This window comes from Neovison vison, chromosome 5, assembly GCF_020171115.1.
Source record: "Neovison vison isolate M4711 chromosome 5, ASM_NN_V1, whole genome shotgun sequence".
NCBI lineage: Eukaryota > Metazoa > Chordata > Mammalia > Carnivora > Mustelidae > Neogale > Neogale vison.
Window position 1 is genome coordinate 24,442,545 of NC_058095.1, and position 25,780 is coordinate 24,468,324.

General features: G+C 53.6%; 1 protein-coding gene across 4 annotated transcripts in view; it reads right to left on the reverse strand.

The window, feature by feature from the left end:
• Positions 1-610: 610 nt before the first annotated feature.
• The window catches only part of RAP1GAP2 (RAP1 GTPase activating protein 2), a 212,976-nt gene continuing 187,806 nt past the window's right edge, over positions 611-25,780 (reverse strand). For all 4 annotated transcript variants that reach the window (XM_044248136.1, XM_044248138.1, XM_044248137.1 and 1 more), the window contains 11 exons: positions 23,342-23,413; positions 22,735-22,821; positions 21,047-21,181; positions 13,953-14,090; positions 12,182-12,306; positions 9,624-9,737; positions 9,284-9,401; positions 8,730-8,856; positions 6,071-6,147; positions 5,594-5,632; positions 611-4,762 (listed from right to left, as the gene is read on the reverse strand). In XM_044248136.1, the coding sequence (XP_044104071.1) occupies positions 5,624-5,632; positions 6,071-6,147; positions 8,730-8,856; positions 9,284-9,401; positions 9,624-9,737; positions 12,182-12,306; positions 13,953-14,090; positions 21,047-21,181; positions 22,735-22,821; positions 23,342-23,413 (1,002 nt within the window). In that variant the 3' untranslated portion in view covers positions 611-4,762; positions 5,594-5,623. The remainder of the gene's footprint in view (positions 4,763-5,593; positions 5,633-6,070; positions 6,148-8,729; positions 8,857-9,283; positions 9,402-9,623; positions 9,738-12,181; positions 12,307-13,952; positions 14,091-21,046; positions 21,182-22,734; positions 22,822-23,341; positions 23,414-25,780) is intronic.

Consider the following 25,780-nt stretch of genomic DNA (forward strand, 5'->3'; position numbering starts at 1 on the left):
TTCAAATATTGTAAAGCAAAATGTACATCAGAGCAGGGCCATTTGGGAGTCAAAGGTGGCTACGAGAAAGGGCAGTTCATCACAAAGAACCCTTGAAGAGGAGACTTGGGAATGTGGAAAAAGTGGGTAGAAGGAGGAAAACTGCAGGATGGAGACAAATCAGTGGATAGCAAGGGCCTCAAACTCAAATGCCAACAGGGGCCATGCACAAAACAGGAATGGATTAAATGCTCCAGGTATAAATGGTAGAGAAGGGTGGGGACTGCAGTGACTCAGGTCTCACCAGAGGAGTAGCCTCTGGGAATTGCTGGCCAATTTGTGCCATGCCTACGGAGTGGATCCAACATCTGATTTTTTAGGAGAAGCAAAAAAACTCAGATTTTATATGACAATTCTGGGTTGGGATTTTTTTTTTTTTCATTTTCATTGTGGTCTCAACATCAACTGTTTTCTGAACATTGGCAACCAATTCAAGTATTCTAGAATACTCTTCAGGCCAAAGTCACACATGTACAGATATGGCCGTACAGATATGCCAGTATTCAACCTCTGATGAGAGATGAGGCTCAGGGCTTGAGGCCAAGCAAAGAATTCTGAACGATGATGGACACAAAATATGTTATTTATTGTCAATTTCTGCAAAGACACATTTAAGCAACAAAATATACATTTGTCGACCTTTTAGAATTTGTTTTATACATTAACAAATACAATGTGCTACCATAGCAATAAATTAAATGTACATTATTTACATTACATAGGCAGTCGGGGTCTACAAATCACCTCCTCAAGAAGAGGAAAGAAAGAAAAGTCATCAGCACACGGATCATCATTTCCGAGCTACACGTCTTAAGTTCTATCACACAAAGGGATCTCTTCACACTAGAACATCAGCACTCCCGGGGCTGGAGTGTAGAAGGGAAACGCCCATGACGGGAGCGCTGGCATACATGCTAAGGAGCGGGAAGGAGGAACTGACCGTTCCAAGTGGAAATATTACAAAATCAAAGATGATGGCCTTTCAATTCCAGTCTTCCAGCCAAACACCCTCTCCCCAGTGCCACTAAGGCACAGGACAGAGCCATTGTCCCAACAGCCTCTTACTAGGCAGGGGTCTACCATCCTTGGCCCTGGTAGGGGTGGTCTCCTTTCTCCCAAAGGGGCAGATGGTCTGACTGAAAGGAGGGAGATATAGGGTTGGGGTGGGCGAGGGTCAGTAGTAAAACAGACAGCAGAGCTTTTAATGTTCCTTGGCAGACTTGACAGACTCCACTGACCCACTCTCACCTTGGAGAAAGGGAGCTAGAGTTCTGGGGAGGAGTCGTGGGTCCCCTGCCAGCCACCTACCTGACCCTGGCCGTTCCCCAATAACAACCTGTCTCTGTTGACTCAGAATCAAATGAGGAAGGTAGTGTTTGCATTGGCACCTTAACCAGTCAGTGTAAGAAAGTGACTCTGGCTCTTGTCCCACATCAGCACAGGAGCCTATATTTTATTAACAACCCTTGTTTAAAGATCAGGGAGAAGAGTTTTCTTTAACCACTTTTCTTCTGAACTTGAGATGGGGAAACTGAGGGCTTGCTAACTGCTCTCTTCCCTGGCCTCCACCCCCATTACAGACCAGAGCTGAAGAACTGAGATTACCAGGAATGGTCCACTAAAATCTTTCTTTGATCAAGCTGCATCCAAAACCCCAGCCCCCTCCCTGGAAAACTGAGCACATAAAATGAAGAGACTGACATCCCACACTGACCACAGACAGCTCCCAACCAGTGCCCAGGTACTAGCTGGCCAGGTCCTCCGAAACTCAGGACCCCAGCAAGCACAGCCACCAGTTCTACCGACCATGTAGGTGGAGCTGAAGAACAGGCTGGGCTGTGGGCTCCAATCCCAGCTTTGCCACTCATTGGCTGTGCGACCCCCAGTGAGCCATGTCCCCTCACCGGGCCCAAGGTTTCTCAGCGGGATGAGAGTATGGATGGATTAGATGTCAGTAGAGGCCTGGAAGCCTTAGACATCGAGATGATACCAACAAGGCTGAAACCATACAACAGTTTTCACTCATTTTTCATTCATTCGTTCATTTCCCTTCATTAGAAACTCTAGCTCCAACCTTCTCTCTCAAGCTCATTCTGCATCTGTAGTTAATTAAGTAAGAATCACTGAGCAGAGGCATCTGGGTGCCCTGCAAAGCCTGACCAATACAGCTTCTTCCACGAGTCAGGCCCTTCCCAGAGGCAGAGACATGTCCAGGAAACACTTCTCCTGTGTCCAGATCACAAGCAGAGTGCCTCAAATACCAGCATGAGCACCGTGAGGATGAGTCTGGTCCCAGGGACCAAGGAGACTTGAGCAAATCTTTGAGCCCCAAGACTGGGCGCAGCAATAAAAGGAAACTTTGAGTCAGAGCAGATGCAAGAGGATATGGGGGAAGCAGCCTTCATGAACCCAAGCTATCCACCCCATGGTCCAGAGGGGTGACTTAAGACTGCCCACTCCCTGTCCTCCTCCTCCCCCTCAGCCCTAGGACCTCAGGGGCGCTCATGTGTACTCTAGGAGCCATAGATGAGCCGGGCTTTCTAAAGAAGGTAAAACGGGACCCAGAGAGAGGGACATTTCAGACTCTGCCCAGCGCACCCCCCAGTAGCTAAGAGCAGGTAGAGACCACTTCTCAGGTCTGTTTTGTAGGGAGCATGTCTGTGCCTCCCGGTGTCCCTGGACACTCTCAGCCATCCTGGCTCAGAGGCAGGGACACAGCCCTCCCAGCGGGTGGGGGCTGCAGAAGGAGCAGCCGGAACAGCAGAGGAAAGCAGGTATGAGGTTCCCAACGCAGGTATGAGAACAGGGTGGGCACAACCAGGAAACTCCAGAGGACCCCCAGACCACAACACAACACAACCACCAAGCAGCTGTAAATACCAGCTACCTGAGAAGCAAGCCAGAACCTGGACTAGTTGGACTTTTGTTGTTGTTGTTGTTGTTTTCTTTTAAATGAAGTTTGACCTTTCAAGTTCCTTCAGCAAGCCAGCCAACAGAACACTGCCAGAATCCGCAGACCTCATTCCAGCAGTGGGTGCTGCTACAGTGATTTTTAATAAAACCTAAACAGACGCTTGTTGACCTTCTCACTGGAAGAAATTTTACCGGACTAGTATTTTAAGTAAACACATTTCCCAAATAGTGTGAGGGGACAGGTCCACCCAGCCTGCAAACAGGATCCCGCCATGTCCACACGAGTGAGAGACAAAGGATCAAGGTTTTGCTCTAATGGCAAAGCAATGGGGAAACTGTCACATCAGTCAAAAACAAGTATGACATTGACTTGGGATTGCTTTGACTTTGGAATAGGCCCAGATCCCAATGCAGATGAAACAGGTGGTAGAAACCTGCTCCCAGAAGCAGGGGCCCAGCCTAAGGCCCCAGGGCTATCCCGTGTCACAGGGCCCCACGCACCCTAAGTGCCAGCACCCACAGGGCTCTGAAGAGGACACCCCGCCTTACCCTCCACCAGGGGCTGGGCTGCAGAAGCGACTTTCCGCCCTGCAGACAAGGACAGGTGAGATGCAGGGAAAGGGGGAGCTTCTCCCGAGAGTGAGCTGGCTCTGGCCAAGGGGGCAGGCAGCAGGCAGCCTCTGAGCTGCCTCCAGCTGGGGCCCACGTCATAAAAATCCCGCCAACATGACCATCGCCTCCAGACCCACGGTTGAAGGGGATCGGAGGACCAACCAGGCGAAAGGGCACAGCAGCTGTAAAGAGCCCAAAGGTAGCTCTGGGCCCACTACAGACGCCAAGAATAGAAATCCCAGAGGGATGTCGCTCCTTCCTCACGCCTACATGCTGCGTCCACACATCGACCGAGGTGGACAGGTCAGCACCCCGCCTCGCCTCCCCGGCTCTGACCTCAGCAGGGGGCTCAGGCAACTCTTCCACGAGCCTCCACCACCAGCAGGGGCCTAATCCCCACCCAGCCAAGGCCCCAGAGCACAGCTCGTCAGCTTGTTCTTCCTCAATTCCTTCCTGCTCGGGGTTACCCATCCCTCCTTGGGGAAAACACCCACTCCGAGGGGAAGACCCACCCGGGGCTTGTCCCACAGCAATGACGCGGGGCCACCTCCACACACACACAGTTCTGTCTCGCCTCTGCTGCCGGCACCCAGGACACACTGGCCACAGGACTAGAGGCAGTGCCAGGCCCGAAGTCAGAAGGTGGGCAAGAAAGCAGCCCCCAGCACAGAAGCACAAGGTGTGGGAGCAACATTACTGATTCCTGTCACAACATCATGGAGGATGGCTACAAATCTTGGTTCCACCACCACTAAATGGATTCACTGTGCCTGCCACGTCCAGGGCACAGGCTGCCTCCCTCCCTGTGCTGTACTATGCTGATGGCCCCCGCGCCCCCACCTCACTACTCTCTGCCCCACTAGTCTCTGACCAAGTCCCCAGGTCCCAGATCCCCCCAAGCCCAACTCTTTCCTCTGTGCACAAAACAAGATGACGGATGGGCCAGACACACATCACATGGGCAGTCAGGAGCAGGAGGAGACTGGAGGGAGGAGGCCTTGTCCAGAGAAGGAGAGTGCTCATAGGGTGCCTTAGCTAGGGGACAGGCAGGGCGGAGGCCAGATGGGGACATGGGGACAGACGGCTGGTCTGGTGGGCAGGTGGCTGGTGGGGCAGCAGGGCTATGATGGTCAGAGTCGTGGATGGCACCCCCAAACTGCTGGGCAAGGGGCTTCTCCAAGACAGAATCGGGGCTTCCCTGGAGGAGAGAAGGAGAGAGAGGATGACCAAACACGGCATAAGGAAGGGAAGGAGAACTTGTGCCTATGGCTTCAGCCCCCTGAAAGGGCTTGGGACATGAGGGGCCAAAGACAAGGATGCCAGACATCAGGTAGCGTGAGCAACTGGTCATAAACACCAATGTGGTGAACAGAGCCAGGTGAAGGTGAATGTGAGAATTCCCACGGTCTCTTCGGCTTTTTCACAGATCAGGTTTATACAAAGTGGCCCCCACTTGGCTCCAGCTGTGACTCAGCCCCCTCAGAGGGGAGAGGGCTGGGAAGGCAAATGGCTCTCTAGTAAATTTACCACAGGGGGGCGGGCCTTGGTGGGGACAAACTGGAACCAGGCCCGACTCTGCTGAAAACCACGCACTCCCGCAGCGGAGGAGCCTCCCTCGGGTCATCCCACACAATGTTGAGGGACTGGGACATCTCTGAACATGCAGGGAGGACACATTTCAGGGTAGGAGACAAGGAGACAAGGGCACAAATGGAGGAATCTCCTGTCCGAGGGAGGAAGGTGAGGTCTAGGTTATGGACTGTCTGTCTCCTAGGAGCGGTCCCCTCCCAGGGCAGGGAGACTGGCTCAGTGATACTGCAGATTGTACCTGGCAACCCTTCCCACCTGCACCCGAGGCTGTCTGCTGTCTTCCTCCACCCGGACCCGGGCCCCATCCCAGAGGCTTCAGGGAGGAGGCGAGCGGTCTTCCCCAACTCAGGATCCCTTGGGTTAGTAGACCACGAGTACTCTGATCTCAACGTGGACACATCTCCCCTCATGGCCACAGCACGACAAACACCTGACCCACCTTTGACAAGCGAAGGACTCCTCTTTCACATTAGTGACCCTGTTTCAAGAAAAACCCATACAAGAGTTTTAAATAACTAGACAACATAATCCCCACCGACTGAAGCTTCTGTGCGCCCAGCTCGCAGCTCTCTGGCGAGCTAAGGAAGGGACGTGAGACCCCAGGAGCCAAGAGTTCCCAACTCATACCTGCATGTGTCTGAGGGTGTTACGCTAACACAGGAGGTGTGGCAGAGGTGGCCAGCACCCCTAGCCCATGTACCATGCATGGTACATGCCTGTACCATGTGGGGACTGCGGCATCACCGCCAGATCCGACCAGAACTTTCCTTCTCCCAGTGTGCTGTATGAGCCACCCCTTCCTCTGGCCCCCAGGAAAGACAGCTGGCTTTGGGAGGGGGTTGGAAGGTGGAATGAGGGAGGCTCCCTCCCACTCCCCCACCCCCTCCACCCCTACCCTCATGTCCCTAAGCCTTACCGCACTAGAGCTGGCGTGGCTGAGCTTATCAAAGCGGAATTTCAGGTTTGACCTCGGGGAGTTTCTGCTTTTGGGATCTAGGAAAAAGAGAAGTTTCCATGAAAGGTGGGCGGGTCTGCAGAGGTCACTAGGTCACTAGGGCTGTTTGGGGGGGTGCAAGTGGGAGGGCCTCCTCTGTCCCCTAGGCACTCCAGGTGACCTGTGGCATTTTATCAGAAATGTGAGCTGTTTGGTAAACCCAGGAATTTTTTTTAATTAAATTACAGAAACTTACAATTCAATAAATGATATTCACCACAGATAGTAAATACCCAAAAGGCCCCACTCCCTAATTATTGCACTGATTTTTACTGTTATCAGCTGTCGTTGGGTCACTTCTCTCCGTGGCCATCTGTCTGGCAGCGCACTGCGGGCCAGCGCTCAGCCGTAGTTGAGCCCTCCCAGGATGGAAAGCAGTGGATGCTCCAAAATCAGGGCTTGACCTACTGTTTCATTGTCTAGGCTTCAAATAATGAAGAAAATGTTAAAAAATATATATACTGATGAGATCTGAAAAGGCGTCAGGTCTGCACCCATTACATTAGGACCAGCACAAACATGGGAGTCAGTTCTCATCTGGCCCTCAAGAATTGGGAGGTGATTCAGCAAAGAAGTGGCTGGCTGGCTTACATTCCTGACAAAAGAACGATCGTCAGTCGTGTTAGAACTACACCTTGCTGGGGGACGCCTGGGTGGCTCAGTCGGTTAAGCAGCTGCCTTCGGTTCAGGTCAGGATTCCAGGGTCCTGGGACTGAGCCCCACATCAGGTTTCCTGCTCAGTGGGAAGCCTGCTTCTCCCTCTCCCTCTGCCTGCTGCCTTCCCTGCTTGCGCTTGCTCTCTCTCTCTCTCTTGCTCTCTCAAATAAAGAAATAAAATCTTTTAAAAAAAAAAATTACACCTTGTTGGTCCTCTGCAATTTTTAGTCATCCACCCATAAAGAGGTTAAACAAAGAGCAATCGGAGTGCTTGGTGAGAATCATTTGGCAATATGAGATTTAGAATAATGAAGTATAATGCAGCGTTACCTGTATCGGTACACAAGTGTGTGTGCACATGCACGTGTGTGCCATGGGAAAGCTGGGCGTGGAACATGACCAGCACAGCCCTGGCAGGGGGACCACTCGGCTTTCTGGCTTTCCTTTGTCTGGGGGAGTTTACAGGTCAGTACATTGCAGCCAGAGGCCACTGGCTTCCTTCTGGTGCTTCGGATGAGGGGCTCCAGCCAATACTGTGAGTACCTCTCAGTCAGACCTGCCAATCCCCTCTCAGGACCCCAGGCACCCAGATGTGACATGACCGATGATCGGGGATCAGAAACCACAGATGCTGGACATCAGGCCTTCCCAGGGGATCCCCCCCTCCGCTTGGCCCCATCTCTCCCCAGATGCAGCCAAGCAGCTTACAACAGGTTCCCAGAGGTCTGCAAACTGACCCCAGTCAGCGGGTCCCCAGCACAGACTCCATGAGGCTGGCAGCAGGAGGCCAGGGGTTCAGTACTGCATGGGGAAAGGGCATGACAGCAGCCCATGTGTGGTGCAGGAAACCCAGGAGGGGGACCCCCTATGCCCCGGGTGACCTTCAGCAAGTGGCAGACCCTCTCAAAACCTCCCACTACTCAGAACCTTATTTGATTTGGTATTTATTTAATATCAAGTAGGATCCAGGCTTGGTTACAGATTTTTTCATTTATTCCTTCAATATTTAATTATGCCTTATTAAAAATCACGGCATTTATATTAGAACAAGGAATTCAGGTGTTTGGGGGTTTTACAGAAGGGGAGACTGAGGCTCAGAGAGGTGAGCCTGTCCTTGCGCCAGCCAGAACTGGAAGCCAACCCTGCAGCCGGGTTGGGCTCTCTCTATGCTTCTATCTTCAGACTCCAGTTTCTCAGATTCTTTGCTCTCCCTGAACCCCCACTACTGAGTGGAAGATTTTACCTCCTTGATATCTCTTGCATCTACATCCTTCTCCGTTGCTCCAGACCGTCCCATCCCACAGCCCAGCCACCCTCACTGCCCACTGTGACCCCTCACTGATCTCCCTTCCTGCCTCCACTGCCCACCCACCCCATATACTCAGCCAGCTGCAGCCACCTAGTCCAGATGGCGCTTCTCTACATAAGACCTTCCAGTGGCTTCTCTTGCCAGCAGGACAATACCCAAGTCCTTGCCAGGGTCTCCACAGCGGCCCCAGCCCAACATCCTATCTGCCATCTCCTCTCATACCTGTCTCCTCTGCAAACTGCAGCCCAAGGAACCACTCACGTTTCCCTCCAGCTGCAACACTCACCCCACTTTGTACCCTTGTACTTGTCATGGCCATCACTGCAGCCCAGGCACCCAGCATCAGGGATGGGGTGCAGCCAAAGAGCCTCCACTTTCAAATCCCAACTTCTCTACCCAATCACTGAGCTTCCGGAGCCTCGGTTTCCCCATGAGTAAGGAGATGATAAGAACACTCTGCGAACAGACAGAATGAGCTAGCAGAGCTTAAGGGCCTAACACTTGGGGGCTGGAGCAGAAACTGGGTGGTAGGGTGTGGCTGGAGCTCAAGCCCATGGTCACAACACAGGCCCCGCCCCTCCGGCCCCAGGGCACACAGCCCCAGACCCCGCTGACCTGTAGGACTCCGACTCATGATGATGGGGGTGGCTGCGGCCCCCAGGCTGGGGTTCTCGCTGCTCGGAGACGGGCTGTAGACAAACACCTCCTGCTTGAAGGGCGAGGTGGTGGACGGCTGGCTGCTCTGGGGAGAGAGGCTGGGTGAGTGAGGACAGCTCCAGCCTCAGCGGCCCCACAGGGTGGCCTGTGCCATGGCAGGTCTGACACCGACACTGCCTCCCACATTCCGCATGAACCTGCTCTTTCTGTTGACCCCAGAAGTGCCCCTGATCCTCTGCTCTCTGGCCAGGAACCCCACAGCAGGGACCCCACTCAGTGTGGCCCCTGGCCCTCTGTTGTTATTCCTGTGTCACTCCCAGGGAGAAGAAACAGCTGACTGGTCCATCTCTTTCTTGTTTCCATACCTTCCCTTCCCCGCCTCCCCCGACCCCCATCCCCAGAGCCTGGATGGGGCTCTACCCACAGCAGCTAGTTGAATGCACACAGCTGGAGTCTGGCTGGGCCCAGGGTGCCTCTCCCTGCTCCCCAGGGTTGGAGGGAGCCACACCTACCCCGCTGTCACACTCCTCCATGGCCTCTCCCTCCCCCGCCGTGCTGCTGAAGCTGCTGGTGCTGGAGGATGAGCGGGAGATGTTGGCTCGGCCATTCTCCTTCAACTTTATGAAGGGCCTGTGGGAACGGGAGCGGGACAGGCCTGGTCACTCACCGAGCCCATCCCCCAGACAGGGCAGACCTGGCAGTGGCCCCCCCGCCTGCTGGCTTTTGTGTTTCACAGAGTTCTCAAGGCAAAAAGGCTGGCTCTACCTGGCGCATTCCAGGGCTCCAGGCAGCTCCAGTTGGCCCTGGGCCCTGCCCTCATCCTCCGCCCTGCCCCCACCCTGGCTCTCTTACTTCTCCTTGTTAGGGCAGATTTCTGGAGAACTGGGGTTGGATGAAGCCTCAGACTTCATCTCCTGAGAAGAGTGTGCACCATCTGGGGTCTTGGGGTTGCTGGATGCACTGTCACTGAGGAAAGAGGAATAAAGAGGGGTGAGGTCGCAGAGCCAGCCCCTAAGCCCCCATCCCACCCCCAGGCCCTAGACAGGCCCAAGCAGCTTTCAGTGCCACAGGGCCTGTGGGGTGACAGCATCCCCTGCCAGAGCACAGCCACCAGGACCTCCATTCCCCCAAGGCCCACTCGAGCTGCAGCGGACAACAGGGGTCCCTGCTCCCTCGGTGGCTACCGCGGGCTCCTGGATGAGTCAAGAGTGATGGAGCAAGAGTCCTGGCTGGATGATGCCAAGCCCATATCCATTCCCCACCGACGCTGGCCATCCCACCTGGCAGGGCTCGAAGTCAAGAGCGGGAGGGCCTATGATGCACTTCCACGGTGGAGGGTGGGGGGAGTAACCCAAGGGCATGCGCTCTCTGGCGGGGCAGGCAGGGTCGCCATGCATGACACCCTTTATACAGACCACAGGACGAGCTCCCTGGAACTGTGTGACAAGGTGGCTGGGAGGGGCATCTTAGCCAACAGGCTACTCTTGGCCAAGGGCTCAAGGGATTCCTTCTCCTGGAGTTCAACAAAGACCAGGTACTGCAGCCCACCATCGGTCCTGTGCCCCCTGCTGGGGACAAGGTGGCCTTGTGTCCTCAATGCAATTTTTATAGCTTTACTGAGAAACAATCCACATAGAATTTACCCAATTAACAGTGTCTAATTCAATGGTTTTCAGTCTACTCACAGAGTTGTACAACCATCACCACTATCTCATTTTGGAACAATTGAGACTCTCTTAAAGAAACTCCAGACCCACACATAACCATTCTCTGTCCACCCCTCCCCCAGCACCTGGAAACTACAGATCAGCTTTCCATCTCTCTGGATTTGCTGGTTCTGCACAGTTCATATGGACAGTTCATGACCTGCTCTGGTCTTTTCTGACTGGCTTCTTTCACTCAGCACAGTCTTTTCAAAGTTCATCCAAGTTGTAGGAAAATATATATCTACATATATATAGATATATACATATATATAGGCATATATATACATATATATAGGCATATAAAGTAGCAGTACTTTACTGCTTTTTATTGAAAAAAAAATTTTTTTTAAATCCCATTTTCCAGAAACACCACATTTCATTTATCCCTTCACTGAGCCATGGACATCTGCATCCTTTCCACTTTGGGCTATTATGAGTAATGCTGCTAGAAACATCTGTGTGCTAGTTTCATGCCGACATACGTATTCTTTCTCTCGGGCGTAGACCAGGAATGGAACTGCTGGGTCATATGGTAACTCCACGTTTAACTCTCCAAAGAGTTGCCAGACTGTTTTCCAAAGCAGGTGCATTAGTTTCCACTCCTACCAGCAAAGCCCAAGGATTCGAATTTCTCCACATCCTTGCTGACACTTGTAATTACGTGTCTTTTTGATGACAACCATCTCAGAGGCGTGAGTGCCTCAGTACACTTTTAATGAGGCTGCTAATGACCTCCTAATTGTCCCCCCAAGCAAGAGTTTAGGCCCTGGTGTATGGCTTCTCTGCACTTCTGACACGATGGACCCTCCCTCCTGGAATTCTTCCTCTCCAGGCTTTCTCGTCTTCCTTCCCTTTCTCCCCTTGTCCTGAGAGACTGGTGTTCCCCAGGCATTCTACACACTCCCTTGGGGGAGTCGTATTCGTTGATCCGTCTTTAAACACCACCTGTGCCCAAGTGACTCCCTTCTGCAGTCAAGGCCTCACTCCTAAGCTCAAGGCCTGCCTTCTGACCACTCAGAATTCTGCACTTCTCTTCTGGGTAGGCCAAAAGGACTCTCACAAGTACAGGTCCCAAACAGAGTTTTTCATCCCCCTCCATGAACCTGCCCTTCACCCTGCATGCCTGAGCTCAGGGGCTGATGCCACCACCATCCAGGGCAGCAACCTGGAAGTCAACCGGGTGTGGGGCTTCTGTAGTTCTTGCCTGAGCGTAGACCGCGGCATGTAGCAAGCACTCGAACACTGCTTGCTGAATTAAACAACAAATGGGCTCACCATTAAAGGACAAGAAAGACAATTAGCAGGAACAGGTTAAGGATGGTGCAATATGAAAGCTGCTTTTAACAAAAGGGAAAACATTCTAGAAGCCCTAACATAAGTTCAGGGAACTATCTGGCAGAATCGCAGAAGGCTTCGATAAGAGTGAACATCTGAGTGAGCACTGGGAACGCACTGGGAAAGGAGGTAAAGAAAAGAAAAGAACCCAAGCAATGTTTCTAGTTTGGGTCCAGACACCACAGACAGTTCTGGAAAGTCCCTAACAGAGCCTGGCCAAATCTGTCTCAGGAGGTGGAGAAGAGGGAGTGACCTAACGCAGGGACCAAGGCTAGAAGGCTGCCATCTACCAGAGCTGCACAAAGCCCTCCCCAAGGCTGGGCATCTGGCAGTGGGGGCAGGACCCACAAACACATGCTGGACAGTTACCATCTTGTCCGGCCATCGCCTTGGCCTTCAGAGCCTGTGTGCAGCCGGGGGAAGAGCCCTGACCGCCGCTTGATGGGGCTCCGTGACTGGTTCTTCGCCGCTGCTGCTGCCGCCGCCGCCGGAGGCTGTCAATGAAACCACCGAAATGAGTGCCCACAGCCCACCTCGGATCCCAACTCCTTCCTCTCACCCCCTTTTCTGGTCTACAAACAGCTCCTGCAACCCCCGAGTCTACAAGAGATCTCAGAAAATAGGGAGGCCGCTTGGGAGGCTAGGATCTATGCAACAGGGGCTGAGACCCCAAGACTCCTGCCAAGGCAGCCTGTTCCCCTGTGTTCTTAAGCCAAAGCTCGTGGTCCCACATAATAATCACCAAAGACCAGAATTCTTGGAGGAACAGGGGTCAAGGCCACCATAAAGACAGCCCGGCATACCAAGGTCAGGGTGTTTCGGGGGTCAAAGACTGAGAAACACATGGCTGAGGGGGCCCTGGGAGAGACCTGGTCCAACCTCTTGCTTTACCACTGAAGAAGCTGAGGAGCCAAAGGACAAGGGGATTGGGCAAAGGTCACAGAGCAAATTGATGGCAGGAAAGGGACGAGAACTCAGGACTCTGACTCTCAATCCATTCCTCACAAATAAGCGGGTCCAAGCCAGGCATCTCTATAACAAGATGGAACGAGAGCAGCAAAGCCACAGTGGCCACAGGCCAAAGGAACTTGCCAAGAACCCACCAAGAACGTGGTTCTGTGTCAGCACATGCGGGGGGATGAGCACGGGACTGAGGAAAGGGAGACTGCAGTCATTCTTCAAAGCCCACCAGGCCTCTAAATAGGCCCCAATCTCCTCATCCTCAGAACAGGGATAACTGTCCCGCCCTGCTCCTTTCATAGACGCTCTTGGTGGAACAAGATAACAGCTGTGAAAATATCTGGTAAGTTCAATGAATTATGTAAGATCACTTAGAACACTAAACCTGAGTATCAAGATAGGTGTATTCTATTTGAAAAGAAAAGAAAACCCTTGTCTATATAAATCCAAAGTCACTTTGTTTTTTATAAATGGACCAACTATGTGGTTCCTTCACCTGGCCAGTTGCTTGTGCAAGGAGACCAGGCCCAAACCCACAGCCACACCAGGCTCCGGCCTTGGGAACTGCACACACAGTGATTGACAGCAAAGACTGGGTCAGGGAGACATGGATTCAAATCCCAGCCCTTCAGCTTAGCTAAGGGCCCCAGGGCAGGTTACTAAGCCTCTCTGGGCCTCCTTTCCTCTAGTCTGAAACGGAGAATACATCAGTTCCCACTTCAAATAGCTGTTACGAGGATCAGATGAGAGAATGTCCATGAATTACTTCGCTCAGTCCCTAGTGCACAGCAAGGCGGGGTGGCTACTGTGATTGTTAATAACAAAGTGAGGACACCCCTCCTGAGTCCCAAGACACTGGGCAGAGAAGTATGCCCCAGAACCACTCTAAGCGGTGGGCCCCAAAAAGGAGGCCCAGGTGTCAAGGGAACTCCCAGAACAGGACAATGGGCAGGCTTCTAGTCTGGGCCAGCTGCAGCAGTGCCTGGGATAGAGACTGCGAATCACAGGGAGGGCCTAGGGTCACCCCCAAAGAGCCTCGATCTCCCCAGTCCCTGCTCTGGACTCCCGGCCCAAGCCTGGGTGAACAGACCCTCCTTCGCAGGCCTGGGGCAGGGAGGGGGGGCCAGAAGAGGCACCCTCCCTGGGAACCGTGTGCTGCCCCAGGGCCCGAGGCACTCACCGAGAAGGTAGTCTTGGTGACCTCCATACTGTTGTGCGAGATGCCCCCACTGAGGCTGCCAGGGATGCCCCCGCTGTGCTGCTTTTTCTGGCTGCTCACCATGGTCTCCATGGAGTGGCTGCGCACACGGATGGCCCTCTGCAGGGAAAAGCGACAGGGACCCGATCGATGGCGCTCAGCCCACCAGATGCCCCTGTCCTCCCAGGGGGTCTTTAGATACAGCCCTTCACTTGGGCACGCTTGGGCACACTCGGGCCACACAGGGCCCTGTGCCCACTTAGAGCCACCAAAGAGCAAAGGGCACGTTGGCAAACAGTGACACATCCAGGAGGGAACACCAGGATGGTCAGGACTTGCTGGTCCGTGTGCATGGATAAGAACAGCTATAGTCAAGAATGCTTTGAGACTACAGCAGGGACAGGCCTGGGAGGTGATGACTGCACCCCCAGACCACTCTGCAGGTCTCTGCTGTTCTGGTACCAGACCCAAGAGCGGTGACCACAGTAAGGACAGCTAGTTAACATAGAGCAAACCCTCCCACGGGCCCTGGGCTTTAGAGAACTGCCCTAATTTTAGGAACACATCTGGTTTCCCTGACTGGATGCTCCTTAAGACAGAGGTCAGGGGGCGCCTGGGTGGCTCAGTGGGTTAAGCCACTGCCTTCGGCTCAGGTCATGGTCTCAGGGTCCTGGGATCGAGTTCCGCATCGGGCTCTCTGCTCAGCAGGGAGCCTGCTTCCTCCTCTCTCTCTCTGCCTGCCTCTCTGCCTACTTGTGATCTCTCTCTGTCAAATAAATAAATAAATAATCTTTAAAAAGAAAAAAGACAGAGGTCAGGCCTGACCTTCTCTGACTCCTCTCCTGCGACTCCCCTGGTCCCGGCACAAGGACAGACACATGGGCAGCATGCAGAAAAGAAGAGTAGCCACGTTTACTGGGGACTTAGGATCGCCAGACTCTCTGCGAAGAGCTCAAGTCTAATCTCACCACTAGCCCATGGTGTGGATCTCCTCCATCCCATCTCACAGCTAAGGCTCGGAGAAGCCAAGGGACCTGACCAAGGGCCCCCAGTTAGTAGGAGGTAGAACAGAGGGCAGACACATGCCAAGATACACAAATGGAGGTATGTGTTCCTCACATAAAATGGCCACCCCCACCATATTCCTCAGTGGCAGAACTGATGCCTTGTCCAATTTCACCTCTTCCTCAGTGGAGCAAGGGGTTAAATCAATCAGTCTAAGGTGGTTGCCAAATCTCTCCCCTTGCTAGTGGGGCCTGAGGGGATGGTGGCTGGGAGCTCGAGGATGGCCAAAAGAGAGGTGACATTCTGCACCAGAACTGCAGTAGCCACCCTGGGGTGTGGGGATCAAGCCCATGGGATGAAGGCAACAAGCCAAGATGGCAGAGTGGGGAAGGGAAAGAATCTGGATGCTGAGGACCCCACAGAGCCATGAGTCACCCCAAGCCTCCTCGTTAAGTGGGCTCGTGGATTTTCCTTACTGTGGGAGCCAGCTGAGATCCTCAGGAATGCAGCTTCAGAAAACCACCTCAGAAGGATAGCAGTATGGATGCGGGGAGCCAATTCAGGAAGAAGGGCCATCTGCAAACACGGCCGCCCTGGAGACTCACTACTTTTGCAAATGAGGCACAGAGCCCCCCAGCCTCCTGCCCCTGATGTCATCCAGCCCCTCCTGGGTGAGTCAAAGACACAGCTTGAGGGACATCATGGCTTTCCCTTTCTAAACCACAGAAGAGAATCGCCTAGCAACAGTTTGCAGCCCATACATTCTATTCATTCCAGCACCCAGAGTCAACATTAAGTCGCACACCCTTTGAAAAACTGAGAGCAGGACCGGTTGTGGTACCACACCAAGGTGCACTAGGATAAACAGCAAGGTTCCAAAAAAAAAAAACCCGAAACAAACAAACAAAAAAACCAGCAAGGTTCCTTAAGTGAGTCAGTTCTCCATAAACCTCAGCCCCGTGACATTCTGCTGGGGCCCTTGTGGGTGCCGCCACCATCAACGATATCATGTGTGTTCTGACACATTCCTCACGGTCTCTTTCCAAGAAAGACCGGCTGTTGTGTGCTAGGATCTGGTCTACCGAGCTTCACAGATGTGGACTTACTGAATCCCTGCATCTCTTAGAGGCAGACAGAACAGGTACTCACAGAAAAGGTCCTGAAAGGCCAAGGAATGATCACCCAAGGTCACACTGCATGATTGAAACTAGGACCTAAATCCAGGCCCCTGGGCTCCAGATGAAAGGGTCCCTGGTATCCCAAAAAGGGGTCGAGATTGAACACCAAAATAACTGGTGGTTGGAGGATTAGAAATCAAGGGATCCTAGCCTCTCCTCCAAAAAAAGTCTCCAGGGCTGATGTTAGGAAGGATGTTTTCTCCTCAAATGACCTTGGTGCTGCTGTCCAAGTCAGCAAGGAATCTGAGGAGACAATGGGCTGGCAGAGAATCCCTGGGATGGGCATGGTGGCCATCTGCTTGCTGCTTGAAGCTAACAGAAAGAGGGCTGCATCCTGGTCTTCCTAACACCATGTATGAACCTCTCTGGCACATGGCCTCCTCGTCTATACAACGTGGTCATGGTCCTGCATGAGGACGTCAGGAGATCATGCGTGCCAGATGCCTGGTGTACAAGCTGCCCGCTGGGGGCCAGCTCTCCCCACGCCCACTCTGAGGGATGGAGCTGAGGGACACAACGGCTAACTCAAAACCTTGACATGAAGCCTGAGTTGGACAAAATCACCCAGTGATATGGTCTGAAGTATTTCACGTTTCAATGTGATGTTGAGCTGGAAACACTAGCCTTCTCAAACTGGGCAGAAAAGTCAGGGAAAGGGCCAAGAAGAGAATGGACAGACTCCCCTCCGCTTGCGTCTTCCCAAGACCAGGCTGCTCTTTACGTTCAAAACTGCCTTTTCCCATGGTAGAGAGCCTGACCTTTGGAAAGGTCTTCTGTGCACTGAGCTGAAGTCTTACCAGTTGTAGGGCGTGGAGTCTTGGGCCAGTCTGTTTCGTATCTCACCCAACCGTCCCTCAACTGTCTGAGGACACCACTGTCCCCAGAGTCTGCTCTCCTCCCAGTTGACCACCTCTGCTTCCGGTGTCCCTCCTCAGTCTGGATGGTTTTCCAACCCTCAGCTCAGCCCGCAGCTTACCTCTGAACAGGCTCTCCTTTGGGCGGGGGGCACGAAAATAGACATGGTGTCACTTTCTCTTTATCACTGCATATCAGCAGGGATATGAGCTACTAGTTAGCATTATGCAGGGAACAGGTCTCTTCTGGGCCCAGCACAGGCCTTGCTTCTTATGGGTTTGTGCTTCCTTATGCTTTCAGATGGGTTTTGGGAGTTGTTTCAATTCCACAAATTTAATGGACACGGAGCCCAGACATGAGCACTAAGTGGGGAGTGGTGACAGGATGCTTATCAGGCAAACAACAGAGAGAGGGCAGCTTAGGGAGAAAGTTGCCAACTGCTTGCCTCCTGAGATCACACCTAATTGGGAGGTACCCTGAGGGACCTTGAGGACTGGAACGGGGTCTTCTGTTCCCCCTAGAAGGGCAAATAAAGAATAGAGGTTGACAGGAGAGGGCAATGTTCCCTCACATCTGCACAGACCAGAGCTCCGACCCGTGGGCCACTCAGGCTGCCCCAGCTGCCCCAGCTCCAACCCCAACTGGGGGTTGGAGCACGCTGGCGCCTTAACTGCCACTACCCCCCCCCAGAGTTCTAGGAGAAATGCACCTGCAGTGGTCCCTGTTTGCCATGGTCCCCATTCTGTCCCTGGGCCTCTTCCTCCCTGGTCCTCCATTTCCCCTTCTGCACAACGACATTAATGGGGGACTGGGCTAGCCCCCTGTTTCTCAAAATGTGGCTCACACATGCTTTGCATATAGATCATGTAGGAGCACTACTTTTTCTTTTCATTACAGACCAATAAAAACTGCATCAACAGCTAGCAGTGGTAGAGAATGGCATTTGAGAACAATGGTCTAGAGATCAATACTTTTCAAAGGTGAATAACATAGAGCTCTTTTATAAAGGAAAATATTTCTGCAAGACCAAGAATCCATCCACAGACTCCCCCTACCCCCCAACAGTGGTCCCACTGACTGCATTTGCAAGATACCTACTTATGCCACACAAATTCTTTTCATTGTGAGTTTCAGTGCAAAAGTTTGGTCTCTATAATTGGAAATATGTATATTTTTAGATGATCATCTAAGTGAAAATGCAAAAATTTTAAGTGTTGGTAGAACTGGCAGATTCCTGAGACTATCTCAAAGCACTCAGTTTGAGAAGCAGGTCTGGACATCCATAAACCAACTGTTCCATTTCTCACGGAAGAAAAGCTTAAATGACAGCCAGCAGAATCGAAGTGAGAAGGGAGGACTAGCCTGCCTGGTGGGAGGTGCCGGGCAGCACAATCTAGGGCAGCGATCAGTCTGCTTCCTGGAAGAGGGAAGAACCATCCCAAGAGGCCAGGGGAACGGATGGCAGAGACTGCTTTTAGCCCTGGGAATTCCCAGTTGTTTCCACAGGAGATGAGACCTTTCACCAAAAGGAGACAGAAAACACAACTTTTCCTTCTGGAATCATTTTGTGCACTTGTTCCAATAGGGATCCTATGGAGGTGCGGGTAAGGAACTCCATGAGGAATGAAGAAATACCAAAATAAGTGGTTTCCTGAACTGGTTCAGACCTTAGACCTGACCACAGGCACAGCCCAGGAATCAGAAAACCCCAGGATCCCCAGATTCCATGCTGCTGTGCTGGCTGGCCCCTAGCTTCGGCCTCCACAGCCTGGGAGATGAGACGATCATGGTGGAAGGGACAGGGCAAAAGAGCCCATGTTCCCAACTCTGGCAAGCTCATCTTAATGATCAGAGGCCTGAAGGCTTACTCTGTGTCACTGCTGGTGACAGCCCCTCCTTCACGTGGTAAGAGCTACCTCAGGGACAAGCGTGGAAGCAGAAGGCACAAGCCAGCGATCTTCAGTCCGCAAGTGGAAGGATTAAGGGCTGAAAAAGAAAAGGCCCTGGACTATTGGATCAAAGATGAATAACGATAAAGTCTTGAAGCCTCTCCCCTTCTAGAGACCCCTTCAGTTGGAGCCAATGGAGTCAAGGGCAGATCAACGGCTTCTCCTCCAGAGGCAGGGGACCAGACAAAAGGCCTCAGGCCGCCCTCCTTCAAGACCCCCAGCTCACGTGTAGCTGCTGGGCCATTTTCTCCATGGGCACCATGGGCAGTGTCCAGAGCCCGCAGGCTTTTCTAGTTTATAAAAACCTTTGAAACTTGAGGAAAAAATCACGGTGAACTTCCAAATACAGAAAGAAACTTGCAAAACTGAAAACAACACACTCTACTTTAAAACCTGCAAACTATGCCACATGATGGCAGCTGAAGCCATATATAAATTCCAGTGGGACGTGGGAGCATTGTGATCTTTTGGAGGGGTGGAGCCTACACGGGTGTTCCCATTTACTGGGCCTCACTCCCCACCCCACCACCACTGGGCTAGCTGACCTGGCACCTTCTTTCTTCCCCAGCCCCTCCCCTCCCTCACACCCCTTTCCTCTTGATCTCCACTTTCTCCTATTTCGCCCTGGCTGCCGCTGCCCATGAGGCCTGAAACAGATGCCCCAGGAATGTCCCACCAGCCTGCACAGGCAGCTCAGCTACCACCCTCCTACCCCCGCCCCTGGAGGAATATCAGCAGCTGCCCCAAAGGGGGGCCAACGGAGCTGTGCCCTGCTCTCTGCAAGGCCAGCTGAGCTGCCAGGGACAGACCCCAGGCTTGTCCAGGCATGGGTGGAATCTTAACGGACCTGGGAACCGGGGGCAAGACAGTGGAGAAGATGGGCTCTGCAATCCAGCAGACTCGGATTCAAATTACTTTGTCTCTTTAAGCCTGCATTTCCTCATGTGTAAAATGACATGCATGACTCCTAAAACAGGAATGAATTAGTATCCCCATCAGAATGGCCTTCCTCACAGGGCGCAGGAGGCACTGTGAGGCCTCACATGGGACGGTGCGTGTTCAGCATCCACCGGAGCCAACACCAGCCGATGACACTCTCACTGAGCATCCAGTGTCCCAGGCAATGCGCACTCTCCCAGTCAGCAGGTCTTATTTTGGGGATCTCCTGTGGCCACTCCAGAGGTCCAATCTATCTCTCCTGTGTTGTAGAGGAGAGAGCCATAGCTCTCTGCATAGATGCAGATCACACCGAGCTGGGATTCTAACACAGGCACACAGTGTCCCGTTACCAGTCACTCTGCAGTGGGCAGTCCAGCAGAATGCTAACCTAAGAACCAGAAAACCAGAGCTTTTCCTCTACCTCTAAGTAACTGTAAGGTGTTGAGCAGTCCTGCCTCCTCCCTTGGCTGGTTCCCACCGTGTGCGTGGGACGAGCTGAGAGCACAGGAGAACAGCCAGAGTTGGTGCTGGCTATTGGGGCTGTGTGGACCACAGAGCAAGCATGGGACGATACACCCCCTGTACCTCACGCTGGCTCAGGGGCTGGCCGAGCTCTACTTGAATACCTCCAGGAACTGGAAGCTTACTGCTTCTCTTAGCAGCTTGTTATGTTATGACTGGAAGTTCTTCCTTTTGCGAAGTCTGAAGGGAGTTACTTGTCTGTAACTCCATCGCACTGGCCCTGGCCAGGTCCTCCAACACCCTGCCAGCTAGAAGAACTCATGGCAGTACCACACACTGGCTGCTAAAGACCCCGAAGACTATGTCCTTGCTTGGGTCCTCCTGCCCTGGGCTCCTCATCCTGACACAGAAGGCAGTAATGTGCCTGGTTTGTACTGGCTACTCTCCCACTGCTAACTCTCTCCCTGTCCCTGCTTCTCAGACTCCCTGGGCCCAGAGGTCATGATCCACATCAAGGAAGGATGGAGAGGACACTGGAGACACCACTGGCTGCTCTGACCGCTCGCGCTTCCTGAGGCCCCGCCCTCTGCCAACACTGCAATGCTGCCATGAGGGCTCTAGGGACAGGACCCCATGGACCTTGGGCCCCTTCCCTTGTGCATTCCCCCATCCCCTCTTGTGCCCATACCTTGAAAGACTCCAGGAATCCCCCATGGCCCCCATTCTCAAACTTGTCCTCTTCTGGGCCCAGTCCCAGCATAGCCTGAGTGTGGCTGTGAAGCTCATCGTGGAGGTTGTCCAGCAGGGCGGCCCTCGTCCGGTCCTAAAAGGAAAGAGGGTGGAGATTACGGGGTGGACATGGAGGAGGAGAGAGGTGCGTCCTCTCCTGGGGGCTGCCGACACCTAGCCACCAGCATCTGGGGGACAGTGTGGACCAGGGGCTCCATGCTCACAAACACTGCAGTTACCAGGAAAGCTCTGTGGCTGGCATCTGATCTCTCCCCACCCTCTCTCCATGGGCCACCCCACAGCTCTAGCCTGCTGACTCCCAGCTCAGATCTCTGCCTCAAGCTCCACAACCTGGTGTACTCCACTGCCTTCACTGCTGGTCTCCATCCAGGTGCTGGGCCAGGGCCATGCGTTCGACCTCCAGGGGGCACCATTCACACATGCCAGCAGCAGTCCCTGTGGGCACCTCCAGATCAACAGAATCTCATAGACCTCGTCTCCCAAAGGCCCCCAGGTCAGTGAAGAGCCCCAGCAAAAGACCCAAGAGCTACCCAACCATTCCACTTCGCCCTGCCCTAGACACAGGATCCTGACCCCAAACCACTTTCTCCTGCAGCGCGTGTGAGCAAGCTGCCCTCATCCGTCCCGGGTTCCTTTTATTTTTCCCTTTCTTTTTTTAAGATTTTATTTATTTATTTGACAAAGAGAGAGAGACACGGCGAGAGAGGGAACACACGAAGGGGCAGAGGGAGAGGGAGAAACAGGGAGCAGAGGAAGGAGCCTGATACTGGGCTCGATCCCAGGACCCTGGGATCATGACCTGTGCCCAAGGCAGACGCTTAAGGACTGGGCCACCCAGACACCCCTGTCCTGGGATCCTATAACAGCTTTAACCTGCCACCCTTCCTGCCCTCCTCCCTAGCGAGCTGCTCTTTTCATTGCCGCCAGAGTAATCTAACACACAAAGCAAACCATTACTCTAAGTACTTTATGAGCACCTCATCACTTCTCAAGTTCAAAGCCCTTCCTGACCTGACCCAAACAACACCTCCACTGAGTCTCCACCCCTACACGAGTCCTCCTCTAGGCCCCCTTCACACCCTTAAAAGTCATGCTCTGATCTGCCTGGCCTTTGCCTATTGCTGTTTCCCATGCCTGGAATAGCCCTCCCCAAGCTTTCCTCCTGGCAAAAGGCTTTTCAGAGATCCAGATCCAGCAGCTCAAGGGCCACCTCCTCCAAGAAGCCCTCTGAACACATCCCAGTTCATCAGGGGCAGAAGCAGTCATAGCCCCTGTGCTGGCCTCCATCATGGCCCAGTGCCAACACGTACCATAACCAGTCTCTTAAGTAATGGCCCCTTCCCACCAGCCCAAGCACCCTGGAAGGCAGAAACCAGGCCTCACTTACCCCTGTATCACAGGGAACAGAACAGAGCTTGGCACACAGCAGGTGCTCAATAAATGACTGGTGAATGGTTGGCTATACCTAAGGTTTAGGTGGAGACCTAAGGTTGGCTGAAGGCTTAGAGGGGTTGGCAAAGACAGTGCTCCTCGCCTCAAGCACCCCCAAGAATAGACCCCCAGGAGAGGCTGGCTAACAAGCAGCCAGGAAGGTAGGTGGAAGACGTCCAGAAACAGCGCTCTCACCTCCAGCTTCGCAAACTTGTCTGACTTGCAGCAAGCGTTCTCTGCATTGGTGAGCTTGGTGAGCAGAAACTCCCTGAACTCCGGGCCCTGGAACAGACAAGAAGCTCTGCAACTCCACCGGTCCCAAGTGTGGCTGAAAGGGCTTTCAGCCACAGGAACAGGTATGCAGAACAGGGGTTCTGGGGAGACCCCCTAAAGGATCCCCTTCTGACATGTGGTCATCTTTTAGCCCAGACCAGGACCACCTGCTAAGATGCCAACTGGTAGAAACCAGGTGTCCCAGTCCCAAGAAATCAATCCCCTACACACTGTTTCCATGGCTGGAGGCCAGTCTTGCTGAGGCTGCTTGGACTGTGGCATACATGTGAAAAACCCTTCTTCTCCCATAAAGGCAACCCTGGAGTCAAATACCCTGACAAGGGGTGTTGTGCTAGGCCAGACTGGCAGCACAAGGAGAGGCGAGAGAGACCCCCCCAAGGGAGGAGATTCCCTCAAGCCTGCCAAAGGGGCCTCCAGCCCAGATTTAGCCCCCACTCCAGCCACTGCCGCTCAGATCCTAAAACCTGGAGTCTTGGAGAAGAGAAGAGCAGAGAGGGGAAGTTCTTACCTTCTGGAAAACAGGAGGGCTAGGCAGAGGGGGGCCAAAGGCAGGCACATCTTCCCGGGCCGTGACTGAGACCTGAAACAGAGTCTTGGTGTGGGCGAGGAGGGAGGAGATCCAGCCTGAGGATGATAACGCTTCCCGAGCCCTGGCCCTAGGGACGCCCACGGCTCACAGCACATGTCCTCCCTACCCCAGAATTCAAATACAAGCTCCCGTGAGCACTCACCAGCAGGGCCAAGCAGCTGCCGCTACAAGCAGACCCAAGCTGCACAAAGCCATCCACACGCTCTCGTCTGCCTTCCTGGAGGCAGGCAGTGAGTCTGGCAAGATGACTGCCCAGGACTGAGCAGTTGCCTGGGCGCCGGCTTCTACTGCAGTACAAATGCCCAGGAGACCTTTTCTGGTTACTCATCTGACTGGATATTAATCCCACGGAGATGGCGAAGTGAGAACTGTTGACCCTGTTTCACTGATGAGGAAACAGAGGCCCAAAGACTGGGGCCATCCAGATTTCCCGACCCTGCCATGGGGTTTGTTTCCCACAACACTGACTCCTGAACCTGGCCCTACAGCAGAATCACTGAAAGTGGTTGAAAAATAAATACCGACTGCATGGGCTCCACCCCAAACCTCCTGAATCACAAGCTCTGGGACAGAGCCAGGAATGCGCAACAATTACGTGCTCCTCGGAGCCTCGGCGCGGTGGGTGAACTAGTGCTCTGGCGCCCTGACCCCACATGCAGGGTCAGACAGTTCAGGCGAGGCTTGAACTAATGGAGTGCCAGGGCCCAGGCTGGCAGCTGTGGGTCGGGGGGACATCAAGGCACTCTGCACAGGGCGCCCCAGGCTCTAGGCGTGCTGTACCCTTCTGGCAAGCCCAGGGAGGTGAGAACTCATGGAGTGAGAGCACCCAGGTACTCTGTGTGGGGGGTTCCCAGGCTCAGGACAAATCCTGCACGCCAGTGGCTCTCCCTGTGTGGAGATGCCCTGGCTTTACCTGTTCTCAGCCCACAGGGCCACAAGCCTCTCTGGAGACTCTGCCCGCTCCCTTTCCCAGACAGCCGCTGATGTGAGCCTGGCTCTGGCACACTGCCAGCCTCCCTGGCCTATGAAGTAGGGCAGATGCAGGGATTCTGCCAGACCGGGCGAGCAGGCAGCTCGGAGCCCAGCCAAGGGAAGGCCCTGCCAGGCTCTGGAAGGAAACAGTGGGAGATAGCTGGTCAGTACAGCTTTCCCTCCCCAAGCTAAGGCTGTCTGCATGCCTGGAATTAAGAAATGGTGTGTGTTCAGCTGACAGGATTTCAGGCTGGTTCCTACTGCCAAACACAGTCCCCCAGCACCACCCACTGTGCACAGGAATCTGGAGGGGGGTGGTGGGAAGGCACCTGGGAAGAGGTCAGAGGTCAGGCCTCTGCCTTCTTACCACCCCAGTGCCCCCACTCCGGCTTGTGCTAGAGTGGTCTGTCCTGGCTGGTTAAGGAGCTTTAGCCATCCATTGGCCGAATCTCCCAGCCAGATAAGCCCACCACAGAAAAGCAGGGGACAGGACCCTTCCTGGTGATAGATGTGCATCATCTATCCCCACAGGGTTCCCTCTCCTGACCCCTTTCCAGCACAGTGCCTGGGTCTTTGCTGTTCTTTTTTTTTTTTTTTTTTTTTTTTTTAAGATTTTATGTATTTATTTGACAGAGTCAGTGAGAAAGGGAACAAAAGCCAGGGGTAATAGGAGAGGAAGAAGCAGGCTTCCTGCTGAGTAGAGAGCCTACTGAAGGGCTCGATTCCAGGGTACTCGATTATGACCCGAACCAAAGGCAGACGCTTAACTTAATGACTAAGCGACCCATACGCCCTGCTGTTCCCTTCTCCTGAGGACAGGTGGGCTGCTGGGTGGAACCAGACACTGGCAGAACACAACCCCACCTTCCGTTTTCTAAAGTCCATAGGCGCCTCCCAGCAGGGGGCAGGGCAGGGCTGAGGAGAGAGGATGGAAAGAAGGAGGAGGCTTGGGCCATGAGGACAGGATACACCAGGGAGGTGGGGCACCTCCCAGGACTGCAAACCTGAGATGCCACAGCAGTGCGGCCTGGCAGCCTTCACGATCTGTGCCGGGGTGCTCAAGCACCAGCTCAGCGGGGAGGGGAAGGGCATACCCAGACAGGCCCCCTCCCCAGTGGTGTGCTTTGCATAGGGTTCCAGAGACCTCTGTAGGATTTCAGAATCAGGGCCAGTGTGAACTCAGACAGGAAGAGAGGGAGTCTGAGTGATGGCTCAGCTTCCAACAGGGCAGAATAGGGACAAAATTCATGCCTGAAAAATCATGCAATGTAACCTTTTATGTACACCGGAGTTTGGGAGCGAAGTTCCCACCTGCTCCGACGGCTCAGGGATGCAGACCACAGGTAAGCCTAGACAGCGACTCTGGCTCCACCACTTCCGGGCTCT